Source organism: Blastomyces dermatitidis, assembly GCF_000003525.1.
Source record: "Blastomyces dermatitidis ER-3 genomic scaffold supercont1.9, whole genome shotgun sequence".
Classification (NCBI taxonomy): Eukaryota; Fungi; Ascomycota; class Eurotiomycetes; order Onygenales; family Ajellomycetaceae; genus Blastomyces; species Blastomyces dermatitidis.
This window is the reverse complement of record NW_025544782.1, coordinates 1,762,819-1,778,529: the sequence shown is the minus strand read 5'-3', so window position 1 is coordinate 1,778,529 and position 15,711 is coordinate 1,762,819. Positions and strand designations below refer to the sequence as shown.

The following is a 15,711-nucleotide window of genomic DNA, read 5'->3' as shown; positions in this document are numbered from 1 at the left end:
TCAAAAATAATTCGCTGAGTTGGCTACGGATCTCGCCCAGAGGTACGTTCATGTTCTGAGTTTTGTTTAGCTGTTAGCCACGGAGGGTCCCGATAACGCCACTCGCATAGTTCCTCCATACAAGGGAAGAGCGATCAATATAGAGCTCGCAGGCTCTAATTCTCAGCTACTACAATTTTATTCAAGTACGATTGAAGGGCAGCTCAGATGGCCACACATGGCGGACCCGTATCTTGTCAAAAACATATATGAATTTTTGTATAATGCCACAGGGTCTAATTTGTACATGTACAGTACAATTCCTTCTCACTTCCAAGTCAAGCTTCTTTCCAGAGGAGAACAGAGCACACCTCTAAAATCAATATCTTCCAGTTTTCCCTCGTCTATTCCTCTTCCTCAGCCGCCTGAATGTACTGGTGTCGGATATCCTTCCATTGTCTCTGTACACAGGTGCCAAAATCAGCCAATCAAAGTCCTAGAATCGGTCAAACTGGGGAAGCCGAGTAGTTGTGTACATACACCCTTATTTATGGAATCAAATATCCGGTCACTGATGGTGTCGAATGCTCTATTATTTTAATAACCAAGGACAGAAATTGTCAGCTTCAATCCCACCCAATATGCGCAAAAGCTCAAGTTTTCTTCATATAAACATAGCCATCAACGTACATTTCAAACACGAAGGCTCCGACAAACATCGACGTCAGGAACGTGGTATTCCGTCGGAAGAGGGAGCTAAATAAGGGTTGAAGATTAGCGCTTCATCCAGCTAGAAGACGGTATAGTCTGCAAGTGTAGAGAGTTAGGATGCAGGGAGGGCTTGCTTGTATATCATTCCGGAGATCTGTGGAAATGTAGGGTGTTTGTGTTAGCACAATCCATCTAGTGGACAAACGTGGGAATAGAGCTTTGGCTAAGGAATTGGGGTATCACATACTCCAGCCATGGTGAGAGAGGTATGAGGTTTCGACGAGGAAATTGCTATGCGGGCCACAATTGCGTCAGAGGATAGTTATGCGACAAGTTGGATGTGTAGACTCGATCTATTCGCAGGTTGAAGAATGTAGGAAAGAAGAGGAACGGCGTCGGGAATTAAATAAACAGGCGGTGATTGGCCCAGCCGAGGTTCCGCCTTGGATTCTGCCAACCAGGAAAAAGCAACATCCAATGAGTCGAATATACATACCACCAGTGCTTTCACTCCACGTAACAACACATGCGCTGGCAGGGTGAAGCTGCTGTTGACTCTGACTCCATTGGATTCATAATTGCTGGACGCGTATATCCATTTAATATAAGTATCTCTGTCTGAACTCTCATTCCGACCCCTTCGCGAGGAGGGCCACGCCCACGCCCACGCCCACGCCCACAACACCACCTGATACCACGTATATATACATCTTCGTCTTGCACACCATGCCAAAGCCGGAAACAGAACCCGTTTCCTCTTCAGGAATAACAGTCAATGCCTTAACTGGCGAGCGCCACATTCCCGCTTCCGTACGCCCTGACGGCTCCCAGCGCCGTGAAATCAAAATTCGCCCCGGCTACCGACCACCCGAGGATATCCAGGTGTACAAAAACCGTACAGCTGAGGTGTGGAAGAATCGCGGCAAGGGCGGTGTTCCTGGTGCAGAGGGTTTAAAAGAGGAATCTACCAATTCAACTACAGCTACGGCTGCAAGTAATAAGAATGCGAAGAAGCGGGAGGCAAAGCGAAGGGCGAAGGCTGCGGAGGGCGAGAATGATATGACTACAAACTCTGGAAAGACAGAAGGAGCGACCACAAACAAGGCAATGGGGAACGATAATTGGAGAGAAAGGAGGGAAGAAGAAAAACCTAGCTCTGGCACCGACACCGTTCTGAACGCTGAGGCTGAGAAGGAGAGGAAAGCGCGCAACCTACGCAAAAAACTGAGGCAGGCAAGGGAGCTAAGGGAGAAGAAGGATAATGGCGAGAATCTGCTTCCGGAGCAGTTTGAGAAAGTTATTAAGATTCAGGAGTTGGTGAGGCAATTGGATGCGTTGGGGTTTGATACAGAGGGGGAAAAGAAGAAGACGAGTGGGGATCTAAATCCCTGAATGGCCGGGAATATCCTGTCTGCGAAGGCTACGGTACTCTTGTGTGATTTCTTTCTAAAATTTTCGTTTTTGAAGGTGGTATGCGACGGATGTTTTTCGGGACGCCTTCGAAGGAGGAAAGAGGGGGAGTTAACGATAAAGATCCTATGATACTATCATACGAAGTTGAGCACCCGAACGGTGTGACAGAACCCTCATGCCATCGTTGTGTGGACTCAGCTACGCACCCTGTCGACAGGCCATCGATACCATTACCGGCATGACACCATTCTTACCATTCTTACCATTAGCCATGCCGATTTGTGAAGGGCCTCTGATTGCATGTTGGAGAGACAAGTTCAACTCAGATGTGGAGATTGGGGAGGGATACATTTTGATGGTGAATAATATGAGTGAAGTCCTGGGCTTGAAAGGGCTATGCACATGCAATTGAATGAATAGTTGCAACACCAAGAAACAAACCCAGGGGAAATATCGACGGATAGGAGATGGCAAACAATACAGGTACGAACAAGAGCGTACCCTGATATCTCGGTGGCATATAGTCAATGAATCGGACTTTTCGCGCCTAAAAAGGGGTATATGAATTTTAATCTCTATTTCTATCTGACAATAAGTTCAGCTCGAAGCCGCAATGGAGAAGAAGACCAAAACCATATGTATTTCCACCTTTAATATACATCACACAAGAAGAAACCCCTCTCAAATAATCATACACTCACTCCTCCTCCTCCTCCTGCACTTTCAAAGCAGGAAACCTCCCTTTAAAATTCTCTGATGTATATCTCTCCAATCCCGTAGTCCCGTCCCGCCCCTCTAGCGTCGCCGCGGCCACAATTCTCCCAGCCCGTATTGCGTCATTAACCCCAACACCCGTATACCACGCCCCAGCAACCTTCAATCTCCCCTCAAACCGGCGCTCCAAAGCGTCATGCAGCTGTTCCATCCGCATCACTTGTCCAATCGTCGGCTGGGGAATCGCATCCCTCTGCAACCGCGCTTTGGCAACAACAGGTTCGTCAGCGATGCCCAGATGCCTCGCCAGCACCGATTTGGCCATGGCGATGGCGCTCTCTTCATTCGGCAGGTCTGAGAGGAGCCAGTCATCCCACCAATGACCGCCAAGCATGACGGTAAGCTTTGTACCGGGAGGGTCGGCAGTGTCCTGCCCGGCGCTACTATCTGAGGCGAAGATAACGCCGAGTGCGCGTTCGGGGTTTAGATCAAAGGGGACAGAGCGTGGGATTAAGTAGCCAAAGCCGCGGGTGGGGATTAGATTTGGGTTTTTGTAGTAGAGGTTGACGACCATGACGGTAACAGCGTAGTCATTTTCATCGAGAAGGTCGGTTACGGATGTTGGAGGTTGGTTCGTTCCTGAGGCAAGGAGTTGCTGGGAGAGGGCTGCGGAAGTTGTCGTGGATATTACATAGTCGTAGTCGGAAGCGGTACCATCATCAAGGCCAACCTATAGAATAGTGACATGCGGTTAGCAAGAAATGGAGAGGAATCGGGTGTGGTATCTGACGTACAGTCATAGATGCTGAATCCTCCCCCCTCCTAGAGATAGACTTAATCTCGGCACCCGTCTTAATTTCCACATTCGATGCACCCCTTAACGACGACTCTAATGCTGTGGAGAGCTGCCCCATACCCCGCCGCAAGGTAAAAACATTATTACCCTTTGCAAACCGACGAATCTCATTATATTTCTCCTTCTCAACCAACCGACGAGCCATGGCAATATCATATGGCATAGAAAGTTTTAGTTGGTTAGCCTGATCCATCAACTCCGTCGCAAACCCTCGTTCAGAGAGCTCGAACTCATCCCAGGCGACGCGCAAAATCGACCGCGCGCTGAGTCTGTATAGATCGCCAGCATAGATGCCATGGAAAAACGCAGACCCAACAACATCTGCCGCGTTCGGCCCAAAACGGCGCTTGATAAAATCGCCGATGGACTCGTCAGATATTGCTGGGTCGCGGACGGGCCGTCTAGGCTCCAAAATCACTTCCATCGCAAGTCTCCTGAGCACGGGCTCTGAAATTAGTTGCATAACATTCATAATAACGTTTCCCAGTACGCCAGCGCCGGGATACGGACCCGGTAAACGCACGAGGTGGTCTGGGTAGTAAATGTATCGGTTGCGGGCAGCGGGGGAATCTGTCTTGGTTGAGATAATATCGTCTTTGAGGCCTAGATCGAATAACTAAAACGCTCACAATGACATACACATTAGTTTCGAGAATATCTTTGGTAAACTCAGAATGGGGATTTGTGCGCTATCTTACCAGCTCCAACGTCGACATGCTGCCTTCCAATCCCGCGCGGAGTGTTCTAGGTCCGTATTCAAAGAGCACTTCCCCACCATCAACATCGATTATTTCCGATTGCAACCAACCACCAAGCTTCGGAGCCTTCTCATAAAGTGTAACCCGTGCATCTTGATCTTGAGAGAGACGGAATGCAGTTGACAGGCCAGTAACACCGGCCCCTATTACAGCAACGTTTTTCTGATGTATGCTCGGATCGGAGGTGAAGCGTCGAACTGGAGCTGTGCGGGATGTGATTAATCGTCTAGGCCGAGGCAATGGCCGTATTCCGGGGCGAGCATGCGCCCATAGCTCGTCTATGGTGCGGCAATGTAAACATCGTGGACGCATGGCAATGAGAAATTATGGTATTTATGTACTGTGGCCTCAGTCCTTGAGGGTTGCTGGCTCGGGCAGTTTTGTTTGCGGCGATTGCTGGTCTTGGAAATGAGCTAAAATTTAGGTTTCTGGGCCTCAATCTCTCCCCATGTTTTGCACATTATTTCTATCGGAGTTCCAAAAACTCTACTGTTCATGGTATTTTTTTTATACTTCCTTTCAAACAATCCGAAAATCGTAATTCCAGATGCTAAATGTTTACCAAATCATCTCGAAAACCATCGCCAACCCCGGCCAAATAAATGAGGGTAATGTGGATGAAGCCAGACAGGCTCGGATTGCAGGGGAAATGGTGACAGGATTTTATGGAGCACTATGTAGAAGATGTTACATACATACATAGAACTCAATCAGATAAGAAACCGTCTCGATGTCCTATGGGCGGGCCGTGGGGGTAGGAGGAGAGCAAAAAATTACTGAGCCAAGTTGGTAACGTAGGAACTTGTCAGGGCCTCAAAAGGGGTCGAATAGCGAAACAAACTCAAAGCACAGAACTTTCTGGGTTGCTGTAAAAAATCAGAGAATATAATAATAATGTGCACAGTGATGTACTGTGGGGAAGAAAAAAGAAAAGAAATCCGTTTGAACGTCCATTGTTATTCACTCTCCAGGATATATTTTGCTACTACATAGCCTGCAAGGTTATCAACGCCTCGTACAAAATCAAATCTGACATACAAAATAAGAGTTAATAAGCTTCAAGACGATGTTCCGCGTACGGAGTAGTAGTTGAACAAATACGGTTCATCTGATACTAAATTTATTGGCCATCTGTTTCTTTCCTCTTCATCGGACGAGATGGCATAAAATAGGGGTTAGGTAAGAGGATAATGAAACATCCCTTCTATACTCCGTAGTTATATATAAAAATAATGGGGAAAGGAAAAGGAAAAGGAAACTTCATTCCTCATGAAAGAGAAAACCCCGTTTCTGAATGAAGAAAATCAATAAAAATAAAATAAAATAATCATACATGATCTAAAAACTTCTCATCATTCTCCAATATGTTTGAACGCCCATATTCCCCATATTACCATTTGAAATCCCCCTTTTTGGGAAAAAAAAAAAAAAAAAACCCTCGACTGCAGCACCCCTTATCCAAACGCCGATCATGCCAGGGGGTACAACCCCAGTTAAAACTTGGAAGCGAGGCAAGGTTGAATACATGGTTAGGGAGGAAGGAAGGAAGGAAGAAGGAAACCCCGGGAAGAAAGAAATCAAGAAGGAAAACGAGATTCTCAAAATATGGTGGTCTTTATAAACAGGTGGTAAACAGCGGCCGCACGGGTGTGGGGTGGCGGTTAGGAAATTAAAAAACCCGCGATATATATAAAATGAAAACGAAATTGAACCGGAAAATTATAAAGGAGGTGTATCAAGTCAAAATCTCGTGGCCCTTCGCTTCGTCTGCATCGATGGATGTATCGGCGGCCGCAGCAGTCCCAGGCTTAATAAGCTCCTCCTCCCCATCCTCATCGGTCACGAATCTTCGTTCACTAACGTGCTCCTTCTTCGCATCATCACCTGCTCTCCATACTTTATCCGCAAACACGCCCCGCTGGCCCTCCGCATGCTTATACGGGCATATCCGGTTAAGACACGGGTTGAATTTGCAGGAGATTTGCAGATGTGTGTATTTGCAATTTGGTGTCGTGCAGTCCGCGCCATTTCGGCACATAGGCATGCTCGGATGCTTGAATGTGCAGTTTGGGTTCGTGCAGTGTGGGAAGAATCGGCAGAGTTCTTCGGATTGGTGTTCGATCTTTTGGGCGGGGGAAGGGTGTCGGGCGGCGCATTTCCGATTTTTGCATGCTGCTCCGAACGGACATTCGTCATTCACGTCGACGACCATGCCTTCAGGGGCGGCGGGGGATTGATGCGCGTAAGGGCAGTCTTTCCGTGTGCATTTCAGGTTAAATCGGCAAACAGTGTTGGGGCCTGGTTCTGTGGCTTGGGTTTCGTGTGCAGTATCAACGTCCATGGAAGAACCTGGAGCACCTTGTGATGTGTCCATTTCAACGTCGACGTTTGCAGCTGGTCGGTGGAATTTTGAAGAATGGCCGTTCGCGTGCTCCGGTCGACCGAAGGGCTGGTTCGGGTTCGGGTTGATCTCCGCTCGTTCAAACAGGGAGCGTCCTTGTTGGCCCGGAGGCGGGCCGCTCTGAAATGCGGGGTTAATCGCCGGTGGAACCATCCCGGGCATAATCTGAGCCATCATTCGAGCTTGTTCTTCTAGCATAGCCATCATCTGCATCTGTTGTTGAGGACTCAACGACACCATTCCTGGTGCCGTGTTTGGCATCTGAGCGCCGCCCATTCCCATTCCCATGCCCATGCCCATGCCCATTCCCATTCCCATTCCCATCGGGGCGCTAGTCCTTCCCGGAAGCATACGTCCGTTTCTCCACTGAAACCCTCTTGGGCCTTTCGGGAGATCTCTCGCGTGACTGTTGATTCTTTCTGAACCTTGGTGATTGCGTACCCTGTGCAGAACTGACTCATTCGGTCGGTCCATAGCTTTATTTATTTGCCCCATCATCCGGCCTCGTCCGCCTTGCTGCTGGTGTCGGAGGTTTCGGGCAGCTTTGGGACCAGTGGGACTGTCCAAGTTCAAAATTAATTAGCTACAGATGAAAATTAACAAAAGGAGAGGTAGGAAGCGGCATCGTACATATTACCATCCTGCACCGCGTTGGTGACATCTCCGCCCATTTCAGAATCTCCCATATCTCCCATTCCGGTTGGTAAGGATGAGCTGTCCTGCTGCTCTGAAATGGAAGGAATAGCTTGCGACTGGGCCTGTTGCGCTGTCTTCTCCGGGGCCCCATTTATCTTGTTGTTTAGTTCATGGACCTGTTCAAATAGCCATTTCGCAAAATCAACCGCTTCCGTATCTTCCGGGCCTAGGCTTAGGAGGTCGTTTGCAAGCTCTGCAGCAATTTGATCCTGAGTTTTCCCGTTTACAAGCATCAGGATGACGTATTCTGCGAGCGCGGAGTCGTCGCCCCCGCCGGTGCTCCAACCCACCTCCACTAGCTTCGGTTGCACGGCCTCGTTAAGGGCCTCTGCAAGGGGAGTTCCGAGCTTGATGGAAACCGACATGGTCGCGGAGCGCGCGTTCGTGTGGAGATAGTACCCGGTAGCTAAGAGATGTGGCAAGGGTGGACGGGATAGAGGCCTTGTGAAATAGAAGAATGGTGGAGAAGCACGGGGGTAAAGTAAATGACGGGGGGCAATATCTCTATTTGGTATGTAATAGGCGCAGAGAGGTTTGCAGCATCGAGAGCGTCCGGAGTAGGAGGGTCCGCAGCAAACGATGAATATTGAGGATGGTGAACTTATTACTGCTCAACATGGCGTCGTTGAATAAAAGCTTACGGTGAAAGTTCGCAGTGAAGTCGAGACTTGCCCGATTGGGACATGTTACGGCAGCACAAAGAAGCCACAAACGTCATCCAGGATGCTGAGTCAGAGTTGAGTCAGGCACGACCACGATTGATCCCATTTAAAATTAATCACGCTAGTTCGGATTCCGTCTTTGTCAATTCAAGCTCCAGGGTTCCTCCCAGGCCCTTTCAAGGTTATTCTAACCCCTAACTTAACCCAGCAAAGGTATTAGTGGGAGTGGTTTTAGACAGGTAATCAGAAGTTCCAATTTCCTTGTTGGAAGGTTTTTTGTAAGACTCAAGTTTCAAAACAGTTCCAATGCTAGGTACATCTTTGTATCTTCAATCACTAGCTTTGGTTCAGATTATGTGTCTTCATTATTTCATTCATTTGTAAAGGAACTCTAAGATGTAATGCAGTGTTTCATTGTGATGGCTCCATAAGTTCCCTCCCACCGGTTCCACCCAAGTGGCATGCATATGTAGCTACTTAAGGATCCTACATTAATTGGGGAGATGCATCAGCAAAGTATCCTATTGTCCAGCTTGAATTTCCCGCTTGCTATACAGCATGTGTTTCACCCTTCCTTTTCCTCGTAAGTGTTGCCAGTACGACGAGAATTGGCGAACGAAGTGTGATATTCACTGAGGATTCTCCTCTTCAGGACACTTCCATAAGTGAGACTGCAGCTACTTCTGACAAGAATTAAGCTGATCGCCCGTTTGAAGAGAAATAAACGTAATCTTTGTTGACTCTTCCGCGTCGTTCTTTTCAAGTACTACCAGCTGTGATCCTCATTCATTTCTTCTTCTCCCTTTGTACTGCCAGACATTCTCCACTCCAGCGTCGCCGTTTATCTCACAATGCTGCTCTCTTTTGTGACCTTACTCACTGTCGTTCCCTTTTCTCTGGCGCTCTGGCCTCAGCCGCAGGAGTTCAAGCATGGCAACACAACCTTGTGGCTCGCCTCTTCTGCGGAATTCTCCTACCAGCCTAATTGTGCAGGCAACGCCCCTGGAGATGTGGATTATTTCTCTACATATGTGGACTTGGCGGAAGTCCTAGACTTCTTCCAGACACCCTGGTTGAGAAAACCTAAGGCTACAGGCATACCTGTTCCAAGTGTTGCTAAAGTAGTCCGGAAGGCTATTAAACGCGCTGGGAAAGAAATATACCGCACCAAATTCGTACCTTGGAAATTCCATCCACGGAATAGCACCTTTGAACCTGCCTTGGATGGACAACATGCAGTTATCCGCCAAGTAGTCATCAACCAAGGCTCTGAAAGCAAGCCAGGGGCGGAAACGCGAGACTACATACATGAAGACGAAAGCTACAAGATTGAAATATCTGCCACTGGCGAAGCAACTATTTCGACAAAATCCGCCATCGGAACTATCCGTGCATTCCAAACCTTTAGCCAGCTGTTCTATGCACATTCTTCGGGGCCGGGGGTATATACCCCGTACGCACCCATTTCCATATCGGACGCCCCTAAATGGAGTCACCGTGGCTTGAACCTTGATATATCTAGAAACGCGTACACGCCAGAGGATATTAAACGAACAATTGATACCATGGCTTCTGCAAAGATGAACCGTCTTCACATCCACGCAACGGATTCCCAATCATGGCCGTTGGATATCCCCTCCATACCTGAATTAGCGGCCAAGGGGGCCTACCATCCCAGTCTAATATTGACGTCTTCCCAGCTGTCGGATATCCAAATTTATGGCCTCGAACGGGGTGTTTCAGTATTCCTAGAAATCGACATGCCCGGCCACACGGGCTCGATTGGATACGCGTTTCCCGAACTGGTGTCCGCCTTCCTAGCCGATGAATGGGACAAGTACGCGCTCCAACCCCCGAGCGGGCAAATCAAGTTAAATTCGTCAGACGTAGATGAGTTCCTCGACAAGCTGATGGCAGATTTGCTTCCTCGCGTCTCGCCATTTACCCGCTATTTCCACACGGGAGGTGATGAATTCAATCTCAATACATATCTTCTCGAAGAGGCAATCGGGTCGAGCGATGAGGCCGTCCTCCGCCCCTTACTTCAAGCTGTCGTAACACGTCTTCACACCGCCATCCGCGAAGCAGGGCTCACGCCAATTGTCTGGGAGGAACTCGTGGCAGACTGGGACCTAACACTCTCTCCCTCCCCAACCGAGAAAACCGATATAATCGTACAAGCATGGCGCAACTCATCCGCCGTCAAACATCTCTTGGACCGCGGATACCGCACAATCTTCGGCTCCGGCGACGCCTGGTACCTCGACTGTGGACAGGGAATCTACGTAAACCCCAAACCAGGCTCGACCGCAATCAAAGAACCCTTCCTCGACTGGTGCAGCCCGAAAAAGAACTGGAAGCACATGTACATGTATAACCCCCTGGAGGGAATTTCAGAGGATCTGCACCATCTGATTGAAGGCGGGGAGACGCACATGTGGTCGGAGCACGTTGACCCGATCGTCCTTGACATGATGGTCTGGCCCCGGGCAGCCGCAGCCGCAGAGGTACTCTGGAGCGGGCCGCGGACCACGAATCAGATTCAGGATGCGTCGTATCGCCTGAGCGAATGGCGCGAGCGCGCTGTGATCGATTTGGGTGTTGGAGCCAGCTTGGCACAGATGACGTATTGTCTCATGAGGGAGGGGAGCTGCGAGTTGTAAAGTGGAGCGGAATTTGGGATTTCCCCTCCTCGGGTTTCACTTGTGACGTTTTAGGGTTTTTGAAGACGTCCATATTGGGGGGAGGAAACGGTGGTGGTGGGGGCGTGTGGGTAATGACCAGTTACTGGTTTTCGGCTATGAAGAATTAAATTGAATAATTGTAACCCCGCGAGTCCTCGAGGAAATCTTTCACGTGCTAAAAGAAATGTCTATGAGGGAAATGAATGAATGAAACAAGGATGAAAATATCCACCACCAATCAATCATAAAAATATGTGCCGTCAGGCAACTTTTAATTTATTTCACAAAATAATAAACACAACCTTTCACACCCCTTCAGCCATTGGGGAAAAAAACATTTAAATAGACAGGGGCAGAACTTCCAGCAGACGCACTTCCACGTCCATCATGGATATTATTCTAAGGTTAAACCATCACCAAAATTATTTTTACCCCGGACATCAACATTCCCCCGGTCCCCGTCCCAGAGCCCCAGAATCTTCATCTGACACCGAGGCCTCGATACAGAAGCATTTTAGCGCGTCTTGGTTAGTCCTGCTCCAGCCAATTATTGGGCACATCGTACGGCGTCACGACTCACCATCGTGGGTTTGCGGGGAAGGGCTAAACGAGCCAAAGCACCCCCGGCGTACTTTTTTGCAGGCCGTGCCTTCAAACTTACTCAGGGATGGGACATTTAGTTGTGTGTGCGCGAGGAGGTACCGCCGGCTGCTAGGTAGGGGTTGGGTTTGTGTGAGGATTTTGGTACGAGACTGCATCTGGGGAACATGAAATGATGATATCAAAGTTGTTTCTTCTTTTCTTTGACCATGTAAATTATGTACGCCGCGTAGACTCATGGCAACGTCTTTCTTAAGATTTTAGGAATCGGATGCGCCTGATTTGGCCTTCATTCAATGACATGTAGATGTGTACTCCGTATGTATGTGCCAGCGATAAGATGACCCTAGGTAGTAGGCGAACTGTAGTTAAGCACTCTAATAAATGGACCATTCAGCAAGCAAAGCAAAGCAAAGCAAGCAAGCGTGCATATATGTAGTAAGGAGTAAGCATGAATAACCCGCGAAAAGCCCGCGCATATGCATGATTCAAAGAAAAATCACTTTTGACAACATATAGAGTACATAGCGTCTGGTCTATTGCTGAGCGAAATCGAGTACGAGTACGTCCAGCAACAGGAAGCTGCTTGAAAGGAGGAGAAAGTTGATACGTGTAACTACTAACTAACTAGGAGTTGAGGTGGAGAAAAACGAATGAGAACCGAACCGACCTCACTTTCGTCGGGAATAATAATGCATCCAATTGATATTATTTATTGTGAACATCAACAAGCAAGCCAGTCTCCGTCAACCCCCTGTGAAGCCGATATGTGGAGTTAAGCCGGCCCGGTGAGATGGTTTTTCCCCCGCTGTTGGACCTCTGTCTGATCCATCCGTGATATATATTCTTATAGGATGATTATTAGGATGTTGTCATTTCCTTCTTTCTTCTCCTTCCATTCTCTTCATGTCCAAGGAGCTCTCCCCTTCGCCAGTGCCGAGATTCGCCCGTCTGATAGAGCTGGGAGGTATCATTCTAGACTCTATTTCGTTTGGATCGGCCGGAATAGTTCCGCAGTGGTGCAAAACACCGTCTCTAATTATTGAAACCTCTTCTCTCTCCCTGCTGTCTTGGTCTGAAATCACCCCCAGCCATACGAAGGCGGGGCATAGGGTTCCCCCCCCCTATAGGTGGACGACCCGATAAGGGTGCGTGTGGAACATATATCATTCCAATATCCGCCTGAAAAGTCTCACCTTTCCCCAAGCCGTGGAAGTAAATATATATACAAGTGTTTGAAGTGCTGGGAGCACATCCACTGCGAAGATGATTGTTGCGGAGTTGATCCAAAACTTAACGCCGGCGAGGGCTGTCGTGGGCATATTTGGTTTTTCCTTCATTGTGTACTGGATTCGCAGAATCCAGATCGAGCGCAAAATTAGGCGCTTGGGATCACATGCCCCGGTTGTTCCAACATACCTCCCAGTAGGTGAGTTAATATGTTCGATTTTTTCAAATAGTTGCTGCTGTTATTTCCATCCTGTACGTTGGAGATATGATAAAGAGTTGTCATGCGGAGAGGGGCGATGGAGAATTATTTGTACTAGCATATCAATATGTGGGGAAGTGAAAACTAAATCGCTAACGTTGAAAAATTTATGCAGGCCTCGATTTCATATATAAATCTTTCAAGGCGGCAGGAAAGAGAGAGGAGCTTAAATTCTGGCGGGACCAGCTTGCCGCCTTACCTTTACCCAACGGTGATCCGTCATCTACTCTAGAGATAAACGGGAATTCTACTTTCCGTGCTATATACACCGTCGACCCAGAGAACATCAAGGCTGTCCTGACCGGCCAATTTGCTGATTACGGGAAAGGCCAGCGCTTCCACGAAGAATGGAGGGAGTTCCTGGGTGACAGCATCTTCGCTACGGACGGCGAGCTGTGGTCCAGATCGCGCCATCTGATCCGACCCATGTTTGCAAGGGATAGAATTGTCGATACGGAGAACTTCGAAAAGCACATCCAGAAACTCATTCCTTATCTAGAAGGGAATAATAATAAGCCTGGGAAAGGAAAAGTTGTCGATGTCGCAGCACTGTTCTTCCGCTTTACTCTCGATGCAGCCACGGATTACCTCCTCGGCCAGAGTGTTGATAGCTTGGATGACCCGAAAACTGTATTCGCAGAGTCTTTCCAATACGTCCTCCATCGCCAGTCGACTTTGTTTAGAGCTGGGTAAGTCGGAACATGCCCTGCGCTCACTGATCTATTTTAAAATTTTTATATTTTAAGAAAAAAAGGGAGAAGGAAAGGGGTGTTTCTATTGCTTGTTTAGCTAACCCAATATTTCCCCCCTTTTTGTAGACCCATCAGCCCCCTATTATCCCGCAAAGAGTTCCGCATAAATCTCAAGAAAATGGACGACTTCATGCAACCCTTCATCGACGAGGTCCTCACTCTCAGCACCGAAGAACTCGACAAGAAGCTCTCCAAAAAGGACACCTTCCTCCACGCCCTCGCCCGCTTCACCAAGGATCCTAAAGTAATCCGCGACCAACTCGTCGCCATCCTCCTCGCAGGACGCGACACCACCGCCGCCACCCTCTCCTTCTGCCTCTTCGAGCTCTCCCGCAATCCAACAGTCGTCGGCCGACTCCGCACAGACGTCATCGACCGTCTCGGAACCAGCCGTAAACCCAGCTACTCCGACCTCAAGGAGATGAAATACCTAACCGCCGTGCTCAACGAGACAATGCGCCTGTACCCCGTCGTGCCCTTCAACGTCCGCCACGCACTGACAGACACCAGCCTTCCCCGCGGCGGCGGGCCCGACGGCCGCTCCCCCATTGGCATCCCCAACAACACGCGCATCCTCTACTCGACCATGAACATGCAGCGGCGGCGCGATCTGTACGACGCGCCCCCGCCCCCGCCCGCACTAGGAATGGGGGTAGCAACTACAGGTAGCGACGAGAAGCGGTCCATCCCCTACTTCGACCCGTTGCTCTGGATCCCAGAGCGGTGGACGTCAGGCTGGCAACCGAAGCCGTGGCATTTCATTCCGTTCAATGGCGGGCCGCGCATCTGTCTGGGACAGCAGTTTGCTATGTTGGAGATGGGGTATACGGTTGCGAGAATCTTGCAGAATTTCAGTGAAATTCAGGCTGTTGGGGCGGCGCCTGTGGGTCAGGATCCGCCGTTCAAGTTTGATGTGACGTTGAGCCCTGGTGAGGAATTGAATATGGTGTTTGTGAAGGGGGATAAGGGGGAGTAGTTAGATATTTGTAAGGGGAGGGTTGAGTGGAGTAGATAGGTACTTGATGTCTAGTTGATGTTCTACGGATGGATTTTTTGGGGGGGATGCCCTTTTCTTGTTAATTGCAGGTGCGAAACTTCTTTGCAGAAGTAAAGGGGATGATTTACTGAGTGAACGAACAACCTGGGTTTATCATACCTTTTTCGTGTATATATGATCTTCTCATGGCAAAATAAATAAATAACAAAATATAAAAGGAGCCATTCGGCTTTTTCGATGTTTTTCAATGTAAAAGCTTAATTCCACATAATCCTATCTCTCAACATACTACTCCGTACTATGCGTATGCGTATAGCATCCCTGGTGATAAACAATTTTGCTCCACATCTGAAATATTGACTCTACTTAATTGAACACCATGTAGATTACTTGGCGTGCTCCAGCAATCGAGAACCCTAGGCTCTAGAGGTGGGAAGAAGTTGCTGTCTAAGACCAGCAATATGTCGTGATCCAATATCCCCCTCCGACGGCCTATAAAACACAGCCTGGCTAGCTGATTTCTCAAGAGTTGTTGAGGTTCGCTTTTACGGAAGTATATAACCTAGGACGTTGACCCCAATATCAGCGACATCCAGCCTCGCATATTTGCCCATACGAGCAATCTATCAGTATCAGGTACCACTCAGTTTACATATGATCCATATAAATTCTTTCATCCATGTCAGACACTTTCTTTGGGTCAATCCAGAAGGAGGGCACCATATACCGTGACGAGGCAGGATTCGATGTGTCGGAATGGGTGTCACGGATGAATATGTTGGAGACATATGAATCTTATGTGTATCAAGATCTGCTTGTTATATTATCTGTACACTCTCTAATATATCTATTTCATACAAAAGATAGAGCTATTTATAGTAAAATATATGTGTGAGCCAAGAGAGCTAGTATAAGTAAGTATTAGACAAGTGTTATAGTAAGCTGATAATGATGAGAAACATTGTAGTAATACAATATTGATAATGTTCAGTAGTGTAT

The 15,711-nt window shown here is 48.3% G+C and overlaps 5 protein-coding genes across 7 annotated transcripts; 3 read left to right on the top strand and 2 right to left on the bottom strand.

The window, feature by feature from the left end:
* The first annotated feature begins 1,157 nt into the window (after window positions 1–1,157).
* On the top strand, window positions 1,158–4,979 carry BDCG_07652 (RNA binding protein Pym). Its single transcript, XM_045423437.1, has one exon. The coding sequence runs from the start codon at window positions 1,417–1,419 to the stop codon at window positions 2,080–2,082; it is 666 nt and encodes a 221-aa protein (XP_045278836.1). The 5' UTR covers window positions 1,158–1,416; the 3' UTR covers window positions 2,083–4,979.
* On the bottom strand, window positions 2,372–5,067 carry BDCG_07651 (protoporphyrinogen oxidase). The gene is made up of 3 exons (XM_045423436.1): window positions 4,372–5,067; window positions 3,612–4,289; window positions 2,372–3,547 (listed from the first exon to the last, which is right to left on the bottom strand). The coding sequence occupies exons 1-3, from the start codon at window positions 4,741–4,743 to the stop codon at window positions 2,801–2,803; spliced, it is 1,797 nt and encodes a 598-aa protein (XP_045278835.1). The 5' UTR covers window positions 4,744–5,067; the 3' UTR covers window positions 2,372–2,800.
* Window positions 5,068–5,329: 262 nt separating this feature from the next.
* On the bottom strand, window positions 5,330–8,230 carry BDCG_07650 (nuclear polyadenylated RNA-binding protein Nab2). The gene is made up of 2 exons (XM_045423435.1): window positions 7,463–8,230; window positions 5,330–7,391 (listed from the first exon to the last, which is right to left on the bottom strand). The coding sequence occupies exons 1-2, from the start codon at window positions 7,891–7,893 to the stop codon at window positions 6,167–6,169; spliced, it is 1,656 nt and encodes a 551-aa protein (XP_045278834.1). The 5' UTR covers window positions 7,894–8,230; the 3' UTR covers window positions 5,330–6,166.
* A 242-nt stretch (window positions 8,231–8,472) lies between these two features.
* Window positions 8,473–12,017, top strand: BDCG_07649 (N-acetyl-beta-glucosaminidase). 3 transcript variants are annotated; one of them, XM_045423433.1, is made up of 3 exons: window positions 8,481–8,773; window positions 8,843–11,919; window positions 11,994–12,017. In XM_045423433.1, the coding sequence occupies exon 2, from the start codon at window positions 9,042–9,044 to the stop codon at window positions 10,851–10,853; it is 1,812 nt and encodes a 603-aa protein (XP_045282239.1). In that variant the 5' UTR covers window positions 8,481–8,773; window positions 8,843–9,041; the 3' UTR covers window positions 10,854–11,919; window positions 11,994–12,017. The 3 variants fall into 3 exon arrangements, with proteins under 3 accessions (XP_045278833.1, XP_045282239.1, XP_045282240.1); XM_045423434.1 differs by having other exon boundaries at window positions 8,481–11,278; window positions 11,382–11,919; XM_045423432.1 differs by having other exon boundaries at window positions 8,473–11,919.
* On the top strand, window positions 11,937–14,995 carry BDCG_07648 (cytochrome P450 alkane hydroxylase). The gene is made up of 4 exons (XM_045423431.1): window positions 11,937–12,262; window positions 12,340–12,903; window positions 13,079–13,652; window positions 13,782–14,995. Exons 2-4 carry the CDS (start codon window positions 12,741–12,743, stop codon window positions 14,689–14,691), a joined length of 1,647 nt encoding a protein of 548 aa, XP_045278832.1. The 5' UTR covers window positions 11,937–12,262; window positions 12,340–12,740; the 3' UTR covers window positions 14,692–14,995.
* Window positions 14,996–15,711: the final 716 nt, after the last annotated feature.

Coding starts and splice junctions, on each gene's coding strand:
- BDCG_07652 (XM_045423437.1), top strand. CDS start 1,417: ATGCCAAAGCCGGAAACAGAACCCGTTTCCTCTTCAGGAATAACAGTC.
- BDCG_07651 (XM_045423436.1), bottom strand. CDS start 4,743: ATGCGTCCACGATGTTTACATTGCCGCACCATAGACGAGCTATGGGCG. Junction 4,290..4,371: donor GCATGTCGACGTTGGAGCTG/GTAAGATAGCGC, acceptor TGAGCGTTTTAG/TTATTCGATCTAGGCCTCAA. Junction 3,548..3,611: donor AGGATTCAGCATCTATGACT/GTACGTCAGATA, acceptor ACTATTCTATAG/GTTGGCCTTGATGATGGTAC.
- BDCG_07650 (XM_045423435.1), bottom strand. CDS start 7,893: ATGTCGGTTTCCATCAAGCTCGGAACTCCCCTTGCAGAGGCCCTTAAC. Junction 7,392..7,462: donor GCGGTGCAGGATGGTAATAT/GTACGATGCCGC, acceptor GAACTTGGACAG/TCCCACTGGTCCCAAAGCTG.
- BDCG_07649 (XM_045423432.1), top strand. CDS start 9,042: ATGCTGCTCTCTTTTGTGACCTTACTCACTGTCGTTCCCTTTTCTCTG.
- BDCG_07648 (XM_045423431.1), top strand. CDS start 12,741: ATGATTGTTGCGGAGTTGATCCAAAACTTAACGCCGGCGAGGGCTGTC. Junction 12,904..13,078: donor TCCAACATACCTCCCAGTAG/GTGAGTTAATAT, acceptor AAATTTATGCAG/GCCTCGATTTCATATATAAA. Junction 13,653..13,781: donor TCGACTTTGTTTAGAGCTGG/GTAAGTCGGAAC, acceptor CCCTTTTTGTAG/ACCCATCAGCCCCCTATTAT.